This window comes from Eucalyptus grandis, chromosome 9 (assembly GCF_016545825.1).
Source record: "Eucalyptus grandis isolate ANBG69807.140 chromosome 9, ASM1654582v1, whole genome shotgun sequence".
Classification (NCBI taxonomy): domain Eukaryota; kingdom Viridiplantae; phylum Streptophyta; class Magnoliopsida; order Myrtales; family Myrtaceae; genus Eucalyptus; species Eucalyptus grandis.
This window is the reverse complement of record NC_052620.1, coordinates 25,529,613-25,540,472: the sequence shown is the minus strand read 5'-3', so window position 1 is coordinate 25,540,472 and position 10,860 is coordinate 25,529,613. Positions and strand designations below refer to the sequence as shown.

General features: G+C 40.8%; 1 protein-coding gene across 1 annotated transcript; it reads left to right on the top strand.

The window, feature by feature from the left end:
• Positions 1-217: 217 nt before the first annotated feature.
• Positions 218-4,387, top strand: LOC104430491 (salicylic acid-binding protein 2). Its single transcript, XM_039301518.1, has 4 exons — positions 218-638; positions 3,421-3,492; positions 3,662-3,793; positions 3,959-4,387. Exons 1-4 carry the CDS (start codon positions 399-401, stop codon positions 4,151-4,153), a joined length of 639 nt encoding a protein of 212 aa, XP_039157452.1. The 5' UTR covers positions 218-398; the 3' UTR covers positions 4,154-4,387.
• Positions 4,388-10,860: the final 6,473 nt, after the last annotated feature.

Here is a 10,860-nt window from a genome sequence, read left to right as displayed (position 1 = left end):
CAATTTTAATATAGTGCCTGTGTTGTTCATTTTCTTCTGTTGTTAGCCATCCTTATTTATTTGAGTAGGTACACAATTTCAATTCAAAAGGGAGGAAAGTATGGGATATAACAAGAATAGTCAACACCATTGAATTCGTAATTGCTGACTAATGAAGGTTCTCCCCTTCGCTAGCTTTAGTCAACCCCAAACGATCTTGCTGAATAAAACCCATCGCTCCCCCTCTTGCAGAGGCCCAGTTTTGGGTAAGAAAAAACATCAAGCAAGAGGCAAATGGACAAGAACCTGAACCTTGCGTCACTTGCCTTCCTCATCCTCTTCCTCTTCTGCTTCGAGCAGAATGAGGCATCATTTGAAAGCAAGCACTTTGTGCTGGTTCATGGGTCAGGCCACGGTGCATGGTGTTGGTACAAGATCGCCACATTGCTAAGATCAGCCGGTCACAGGGTCACTGCACCGACCTGGCGGCTTCCGGGATTGACCTGCTTCAGGCCAAGTCTCTGCAATCGATCTCCGAGTACTTCAAGCCCCTGAGAGATGTCATGGAAGGTCTAGCTTCACATGAGAGAGTGATCCTCGTCGGTCACAGCTTGGGCGGGTTGGCCCTTTCTCAGGTGATGGAGAAATTCCCCGAGAGGATTGTGAGAGTGCTAGTATGTTCAAAATAAAGGAGTTAGGGAAGAGAATAAGAACACAGAAATTATAGTGGTTCGGCTTAATCCAAGCCTACGTCCACTCTCCCACGATAACAGCCTTCTTGGCTGGATTCCACTATGCAATCAACAAGAGATTACAACTCCGAGTGCAAACACTTAGTAGATCACACTATCTCACTAAGTCACTCTCTTGGTATTTCTCTCACGATTACAAACGTTTAAGCTCTCAAGAGACAAGTATATGATCTAAAGTCGCTTAGACTTTGGAATTATAAATTCTACGCTCCGTCTCTTACTTGCTCATCGGTCCATGATCTCCTTAAATACTCCTCCACTTCCAAACTACCGTTGGACAGTATCCCGGAGAATCGTCTTCCAATATACCCATTGGACAGCTCGTATCTTAGAAGATTTGGTAGCCGTTGAGTGACAAAGGTAAAATCCCAAATTGATTCCGATCGCCCATACAAACGAAATCTTGGTTTCCATAAGTAAAGCTTCTTCGTATAGAAAGATCTTGTCTTCAATCAAATCAATCTTGATGTGGAATCCAAACCAGATCACTAGCCGTTGTATGATTGGGCTTGAGTTACGATTCATCGAATCTGGATGTAAAGTCCGAGTCTTGAGACTTTACGATATGAGTCTTGAGACTTTACAATGCGGAGTGCATGCCCGGTTCGGCTTCGACATAGAGTCTGTCTTCAGACTTTGAGTCTTGAGTCGACGGTCTTGAGACTTTGAGTCTCGAGTCGCGGTCTTCGGACTTTGAGTCTCGAGTCAGCAGTCTTGGACTTTAATAATATCCTCTACATGTTCTAACATCTGCATGGTCTATTACTCAACCATCAAACATGTTAGTAGCCTTTGATTTATTTTGTCATCTTCAAAACATCATAAGGGATTTCCCTAACAATCTCCCCCTTTTTGATGATGACAAAACAATCTCTGAATATGCAGATTTGTAAACATGCTTTTAAACATTTAAATCAAAGGATATCAGAAGATAACAAATAGATTGAGCATAATAATATTTAGAAAATAATCGCAGCTCAATATTATGCAATAAATAATATCAACCAATCAGCACATATGCATATTCATATCTTCTCCCCCTTTTTGTCATAATCAAAAAGCGATAATGGATTCACGTAGAGAATGATAACAAATATCTTGCATGAATCACAATTTCCACAAATCAGCTTTTATCGAATATTAAAGATATGCAATATAACTCACTTCGATCATATCAGTAAATATCCAATAAAAATCACGGATGCATCATAAAATTCACGTACCATTTTTGTCATAATAATATGATAATATCAATATGAGATTTGTTAATGACAAAAGGTAATAAGAGATGCACTAACCGGATTTTGTAGAATAAATTCTGACACAATTACCTTTCCTTCCATCCATAATAAGATCACGATCAATCAAAAAAGATTTTTCCATAATTAATCAAAGCTCCCCCTCAATTTGTTGCCTTTTGAGGTGATCACGATTCTTTTCCTTTTCTTTTGGATTCGATTTCTCCCCTTGATTTCCTCATTAGATTCGAGTGTCTGGTTGAATCGGACTCTAATTCCGAGTCTCTGTCGAGTTAGACTCAGATTCTGAATGTGCCATCAAGCATAGATTTCTTTGCTCATCATCTTCTTTCATTGTTCTTTTCTGGCCATTCTGCTTGTATTTTCTTCCATCGAAATATGGTGACCTTGTGTTGCTTTGCCCTTCCATAAGTCTGGTGCCAACATACTAGCCATAAAGAATCTTTAGCTCAAAAGTAAAAACACTTTTATAAACCGAGCACTTGGCTCGATACCAATTGAGAGTGCTAGTATGTTCAAAATAAAGGAGTTAGGGAAGAGAATAAGAACACAAAAAATTATAGTGGTTCGGCTTAATCCAAGCCTACGTCCACTCTCCCACGATAACAGCCTTCTTGGCTGGATTCCACTATGCAATCAACAAGAGATTACAACTCCGAGTGCAAACACTTAGTAGATCACACTATCTCACTAAGTCACTCTCTTGGTATTTCTCTCACGATTACAAACGTTTAAGCTCTCAAGAGACAAGTATATGATCTAAAGTCGCTTAGACTTTGGAATTATAAATTCTACGCTCCGTCTCTTACTTGCTCATCGGTCCATGATCTCCTTAAATACTCCTCCACTTCCAAACTACCGTTGGACAGTATCCCGGAGAATCGTCTTCCAATATACCCATTGGACAGCTCTGTATCTTAGAAGATTTGGTAGCCGTTGAGTGACAAAGGTAAAATCCCAAATTGATTCCGATCGCCCATACAAACGAAATCTTGGTTTCCATAAGTAAAGCTTCTTCGTATAGAAAGATCTTATCTTCAATCAAATCAATCTTGATGTGGAATCCAAACCAGATCACTAGCCGTTGTATGATTGGGCTTGAGTTACGATTCATCGAATCTGGATGTAAAGTCCGAGTCTTGAGACTTTACGATATGAGTCTTGAGACTTTACAATCCGGGTGTACCCGGTTCGCTTCTGCATAGAGTCTGTCTTCCAGACTTTGAGTCTTGAGTCGGCGGTCTTCGGACTTTGAGTCTCGAGTCAGCGGTCTTCGGACTTTGAGTCTCGAGTCTAGCCAGTCTTCGACTTTAATAATATCCTCTACATGTTCTAACATCTGCATGGTCTATTACTCAACCATCAAACATGTTAGTAGCCTTTGATTTATTTTGTCATCTTCAAAACATCATAAGGGATTTCCCTAACAGATTGCCCTTGCTGTTTTTGTCTCTGCCTTAATGCCAGGTCCTGAACTCAATGTTTCTACCGTCAATCAAGAGGTGCGTTCAATTTATTGCCAGCGAATTTCCACTCCATTCTTAGCCAGGAATTTCTTATTCGTGAACCATAATTAAAAGAAAACGCTAAGAGGAATAGCTAAAAGTATTCTTAGAAGCATTTCTTTTCTGTATTGGTTGTAATGAAACTGCTTGTATTTTGCAAGTGAAGTCTCTCAGAAGATCTCCACCTGTTCTGGACAGCCACTACACCTACGACAATGGGCCGAACAACCCTCCGACCACCTTCAGTTTCGGCCCGACTTTCTTGGCATCAACGGTTTATCAGCTCAGCCCGATCGAGGTAAAACTAAGAAAAGAATTGGAAACTCCACCCCATGCTAATCTTCTCTGCATTGCATAAGTTCCAATTTTGCTGGATGTTTGATAACGTAAACTCGGCCAAACATGTCTCGGATCAATCAAAGCTCTCCCTCTTTTTCTTCATTATTCTTTTCTCATTTTGTAGGATTTGACATTGGCAAACATGTTGCTCAGGCCACTGCGTTTGTTCAGCGACGAGGACATGTCAAGGCAAATAACATTGTCCCAGAAGAACTATGGTTCTGTGCGCAGGATCGTTGTGCTTTCTGAGGAAGATAAGCTCGTTCCAAAGGATCTTGTGGAGTGGATGATCAGGCACAATCCCCAGATGAAGTATTGAAGGTGAAAGGATCGGATCACATGGTCATGATGTCGAAGCCTGCAGAATTAGGGGCAATTCTCCAGAAAACTGCCAGCAAGTATTGCTGAGATGAGAAGTGGAGACGAAGATAGGGACTTCCAATGGTCGCTCGCAAGGGTCAAAAGTTGTGTTCCATGATTAGTGTCAATTCAACTCCATTTTGGATCCTATCTTATTAATAAAACGGGGTAAAGCAAATAGTTTGACCCAGTATTTGCACATTATTCATATTATAAGCCCCGTGATATAGAAAAAAAGAGAGACCATCTAATGTTTTTCATACCAATAAAATACGAAAACAGTATTATCTCACTTTCCTTTTAGCTCGTCCGCCTCGTCTTCCTGTCTTTTTATCTTTCGTTTTGTGAACCAAACAAAGCAGCCAAACCATGTCTCGCTGGACAATATATATATGCGCACACGCATAAAGAAATCAAGCTTCGGTTCAAAATCTTCATGGTTAATGACTGCTTTTTACGGTGTTCATTCCATGGTCTTCGTCTGTTCTAATTCAAAAACCAAGAGGGTATCTTTAAACAGCATATTCAAGTTGGAGGATTATAGTTCTGTATAGACTGTGCTAAGTTGATAATTATCCGATCTTACGTGCAGATTCGCCCGAAATGTCAAACCTCGCAACGCACCAGAAGCAGCCACGAAACATGAGTCCAAGCTGCTTCTCATAAAAAAATGTAGAGAAAACCAAATACGCTTTTTCCTCTTGAAAGTTCTGCGCAATCAACATTCTCTAATAAAGTAGATTGATAATTCTTCTGACAAGAGAGACATAAAATATATTCATTGCCACGCATTCTCTCCCATGCGCTGTGCATGGGGCGAGCAAGAACTTATCCAGAACAACGCAGAGAAGAATCCAAAAGGAAAAAATCCCATCTCAATATGAGAATTTTCTCATCCATTGGCGAGCAAAAGACGACGATTCTATGCCCCAGAAAAAGATTACTTAGCTGAAACGGAGTCTCTGAACTTGAAGATCTAGTGATCAAGAATTCAAGCTTCAAGAATGAAAATTCTGGCCCTTGTATACGTCGAACTTTTCACATGGTGCAAACAGTAGTTGAACAACGCCAGCAAGAATTGCCGCTAACACAGTGCTACTTCTTCTCCTGATGGAGATCAGACCTAACATAATACACAACGAACGAACTGACGTCTCTCCCCATCAGTGCCCTGTAAAGTGCATTGAGACCCAGCGATAAGAAAGAATTTCAGGCAAAGAGACCAGCGAGGGGCACAGACGGAGCGGATGCGAAAGAGGAGTAGGCGAGCCGCGGAAGCCGCCTTTCATGGGGGACTACCGCGCTGAGAGCTTGTGCAGCGACGAGGACGAAATCGAGGGCCAGATTTAGCAGGCTCTCTAACATCTGGAGTCTCGACACAAGCATCATCCCGATGTCGGAGAGCATGAAAACGTGTTTGGGTTTTGGTTAAGGTGGTCTTTCTCCTCTTCTCCCGTTTTTTTTCTCTTTTTCCTCGTCAATTAGCAGGCTCTCTAACGTCTGGAGTCTCGACACAGGCTGCGTTTGTTTGTATTTCTTTTTTTTGTTTTTAAACACTTTTTCTGTTTTTTGTTCTTTTGTTCCCAGGAACAAAAGAAACAGAAACAAGAAACACAAATTTTGTGTTTCTTGTTTCGAAACACAAATCGAAACACTTTTGAAATTTTCTTCTTTTTCTTCTTATTTTCTTTCTTTTTTTCTTTCGCCGGTCGCCGGCCTCGGCCATGGCTGGCGGCCGCCGACGAGGGCCGGCGGCCTCGCCCGGGCACGGTGAGGCTCGCCGGCCCCGGCGAGGCCGAGCCTCGCCAAGTAGCCGGGCGAGGGTCGGCCTCGCGGGGCGGCGAGCTCGAGCTCGCCCAGATCCCGGCGAGGCCGAGCTCGCCCGGCGGCGGCGAGGCTCGGCCTCGCCGTGCCTAGGCGAGGCCGCCGGCCCTCGTCGGCCGGTCGCCGGCCATGGCCGGCCGGCGACCGGCCAAAAAAGAAAAAAAGAAAAAGGAAAAAGAAAAAGAAAAATAGAAAAATAAGAAAAAATAGAAAAATAAAAGAAATAAAAAAATTATACAAATTTACCAAACGTGTTTCTATTTATTTTTGTTTAGAACAAGTTTACCAAACGCGTTTTTTTTGTTCAGAAATTGTTCAGAGCGAAACACTTTTTCTATTTCGTTCGCGAAACAATTTTTAAACGAAACGCAAACAAACGCACCATTAATGGCCGTTGTTGGTTGAGAGTTCGTTTTTATGCGTGAGGAGTGACTCAGAAAGATCCGGAGCTCGATCAAATCCGGCTCTTGGAGAGGCCAACGGACAAATCTCTCTCTCTCTCTCTCTCACTCTCATGGTTATAGGAAATACTTTTGGCTAAAGCTGATGATTTAAATTCACCAAACTTAAGATGTAAAAAAAAACCATTATAAATTATAAATACTATAATTATGGGTCCTGTTAACAAGTGTCCTTGGACATTACTCAGGTTAATTAAAAAGATATTGTTAATAAGTATCCGTACCGATCTAATCAAAATCACAAAAAAAAAAAAAAATGAACGCTTATCAATACAGTTTGAAAATTGGACAAAAGCACGTTTCGAGAGGGCAGCATGTTTTAAACAGAATTGTTTTTGGTTCCTAAGCATAAATACTAACCTTCAACTGAAAAGGAAGTAGATCGTCGGCAAATATTTCTATGTGAAATATTTTGCTGTCGAGTCAATTAAGAAGATATTTTTATCCAATGCGAGATATTTCCTGGAGATTGCACAAGCGAGGTGTCATGCTTATCCAGTTCCATGTTGCATTTGGCTTCAATAATGCTTCTAAGGGACAAGCGAAGTGTCATGCTTATCCAGTGCCATGTTGCATTTGGCTTCAATAATGCTTTTAAGGGACATACCATTTACTGGGGAGAAATTATTAAAAAGTCAGAATTTTTTTTATCTTTATGTCAATTCAATCCTAAACATTTTAATTGTGACAATTAAATTCTAAACATCTTGACAATTTGTCAATTTGACACTTTGACCAATTCTGACCAAAAATTGTTGAAGTGGACAATAACCATCTTATGTGATATGATTGATCCTAACAAATACAATTTTAACAAATTAAAAGAAATCAAATATTTTTAAAAAATTTGTCCTTTTTTCTTTTTCCTTTTCTTTTACCTTCTTCATCCACCAACCACCACCCATGGCATTGGCCAACCTCGCTAGCTTTGGGTAAGGCTCAAGCTTGTCAAGATTTGGCAAGGTGAAGGCTCGAACATACTAAGGGTGCATTTGGGAGTGGCTTTGCCAAGCCACTTTGGGCACTCAAAGCCCTTTAGGCTAAAATTCGGTGTTTGGGAAATTATTTTGCAAAGATGATTGAGGCAAAGCATACCTTTGGAAGGCTGAAAGCCCAAGGTAGGTAGGAGGCTGCCTTGGGCATTCAGCCTTCTCAAAATGCTTGAGGCCAATAAGTGATAAATTTTCTTCCATAAATATCCTTATTAACATTTCGTTTTTCGGTTTTGCCCTCGTAATCTGTTCACCTTCTTCTTCGTTGAGATTGGCGAGTGAGATTGCGAGGGGCGGCGCGCTCGATGACGGGCTCGACGGAGGTCGGCGTGAGGCCGGTGTGGTCACGGCAACCGTCGCCAGCCCCGGTGGCATGACCTCGGTGACCCCGGGAGTCGTGTCGCCGCGACCTAAAGGTCGCGGCGAGTTCGCGTAACCTCCGGCGACACAGATCTGGGTCGTCGGAGGTCGCGCGACCCAGATCCGGGTTGCGGCGACTCGGGCGACCCGGATCTCGGTCACGGTGAGGTCATGTGACCTCGAGGCTGGGTCGCCTAAGTCACCGAGACCCGGATCTGGGTTGTGCGAGTGGCGCGACTCGGATCGGGTTGCCCGACCTCCGGCAAACCGGATCTGGGTCGTCCGAGTCCAGAGAGGTCGAGGAGAGGAAGGCGTTCCGCAGTTTTAGCGACGACGACGACGGTGAGGGTGGCGTCGGTGAGGCGGGGGCGGGGTGAGACTTGCGGCGGTGGATGGAGCGGAAGATGAAGGAGGACTTGTGGTCTCGGCGGCCGCGTGAGGTCTTGCAACTTGAGACCTCGGCCGCCGGTGACAATTTCGATCGCCGGCAGTCCCTACCCTTTGTCGGCCAACCATTTATTTTTTCTTTTTAATTTTTTTTTATAAAAGTCCTTTGTAAATGTAAATTTTTCCAAATACCATTTTGCTTAAAGGTACTTTACAAGAGACTTTTAGATTACAATTCACCAAACGCAATTTGCATTTTAGAAAACCCCTTAACCTCAAAGTCCTTTGCATTTTCCCAAAGACTTTCCCCAAAGTCAACCAAACGCACCCTAAGACCCAGCAAGCTGGAGCTTTGCCGTCCTTGGGTGAGATTGACCTTGTCGGGATCTTGTAAGCCCAGCCCTCTCTTGTGGCTGGTTGTCGGCTATCATCAAGACCCAATGACTAGTAGCAAAAGAAGGAAAAAGAAAAGGATAAAATAAAATACTAAAAAAATTCGAATCTTTTTAAAAAAAATTGTAAATACTATTCACATTAGTATTATTGTGCCACATAAAGAGGTCAATATCCATGTCAATAGTTTCTAGCTTAAGAATTTTTTGGTGATTTTCCTAATAAGTGTGCCTCGCTTGTTGGGAAATATTTTAGCATTGTTTAGGACCCTAGAAGACCTCGAGAGAGATAAAAAAAAAAAAAAAAAAATAGCCCTTTTAAAATTCCAAGATAATTTATTTTATTATTAGATATCAATGACTTCGGCGTCTCAAATGTCAGCTACTCAAATCATTTTAAAGTAGACATGTACGTCATTATTTTTTCTAAGTAATAGTTGGCTCAAACAAATAAAGTTGACGATCGCGTCACGATTTCGGTCAAATATTATGGTTTATTCGTGCAAGAAAAGCTCAGTTGAATTAAAATTGTCGATGCTTGAATAAATAAAGGGGTAGCATAAGCTCCAAGCTTTTCTGAAACTATATATATGCTAATGCTATTATTTACTCCACAAAATGGAAAGTAATCAACTTCTCTCCAAAGTTATCGATAAGAAATCAGAAAGATAGTTACTAATAAGTTTAATCCATTAGTGAATTCACATGATATTCACCAACATCTAATTTCATAGGCTAATACTAAATTCGTCAGACATTTGTAGACACGTGACTGTATGTGATATCATCACTTCTACCACACTATTATCGCAAATTCATTAATCTCGAAAATACTGACTCACCCGTCTAAATTAAAATAATGGGGGTTTTGTAAATTTCGTCACGTTATTTGATTTATTTCTCCTAGTAGATTGGACCTTTCAAACGAGAGAAGTTAGTAACGTGCTTTTAGGTATGGTAACTTTAGAACTCGTTCGAAAATATGTTGCGTTTGGATAGTGGCCCCACATGCGAATTGGCACATGTTATTGCCATTATCATAAAAAGTTTCCCGAAAACTTGTAATCCATTATGTTGGTGATTTGAGCAGCTGTTACCACAAGTACTAAGTTTATCTACCCGTTTGCAAAAGTTATGGGGACTGAGATAGTAATTTCAAGAGTAAGTTTCAACTATACCCCATAGCAACATGTCACGGCTCAAATGTCACTACCATATTACTTGATGCATTCCAAAAGTTTCCCAAACAAAGGACCGTGGCCCATCTATGAGCAAGCGACCCTCTAGCTTCCTGAAGTCATAAGGTGTTTTAGAACCCTTGTCGAAAGGTGGCAATGCAGTGATTGTAAATCTATGTAATGATTACAATGGTTGTAGGAAATTTAAACCCCACCGTTAGATCAAAGAAAAGATCAACAGTTATGGTTAATTCCGTACTTGTATTTATATAGGAGCTCTTCCCCTTAAATTGTATTATCTTATTCATGAGTAAAATACAAAAATAGCTTCTCTCTCTAGACCTTTTATCTATGATCCCGTGTGAGTAAGACTAACTTAGGAAGAAATTCATAAGACCACACAAGTTGAGAAATGTTAGATCAATCGACCCACGACAGACACATGATCTTATAGTCACTCTCTTCTTCCTCCATCTCTTTGTCCATGATAAAATCTTCAACTATCAAACCATACATTCATGTAAAAACTTAAACTTTTATAATAGTTAATAATAGTCCCATCAAAACCCAACATGGTATCAGTACAAGAGGTTCCGAATTTGAATCTATCAAGACCCTTAGGCCCCTATTTGTTGCCTCCCTAGTGAAATATTTTTATACTTAATACTAGGCAAAAAAATTAGACTAATCGTAGGGGGAGTCTTGGAACATCTAAATATTAAATTACATCTTCATTTAAAAATTTAATTCTTTAAAAAGTTGGCAGGTAACCCATAAAATCTTTCATGGTATTAGAGTAGGAGATTTTAAGTTCAAAACTCTTCCAAACCCCTATGTCTTTCCAAGAAATATTTTCACTTTTAGTACTAGGTAAAAAGATCAAACTAAGCGTGAATGAGTAATATAATACTTTAAATATTAAATAACGTATTCATCTAAAAATTTTAAATTTTAAAATAATTCGCAATTAAACATATCCATCGGCCGTGGCATAAAGATGCCACTTCATCGGGAACCTAGCACACCGCCATGAGATTGTGCCCCATCGCCAGACCTTGGTAGAGACAACAGG

Coding starts and splice junctions, on each gene's coding strand:
- LOC104430491 (XM_039301518.1), top strand. CDS start 399: ATGGTGTTGGTACAAGATCGCCACATTGCTAAGATCAGCCGGTCACAG. Junction 639..3,420: donor TGGAGAAATTCCCCGAGAGG/ATTGTGAGAGTG, acceptor TTTCCCTAACAG/ATTGCCCTTGCTGTTTTTGT. Junction 3,493..3,661: donor TTTCTACCGTCAATCAAGAG/GTGCGTTCAATT, acceptor TTGCAAGTGAAG/TCTCTCAGAAGATCTCCACC.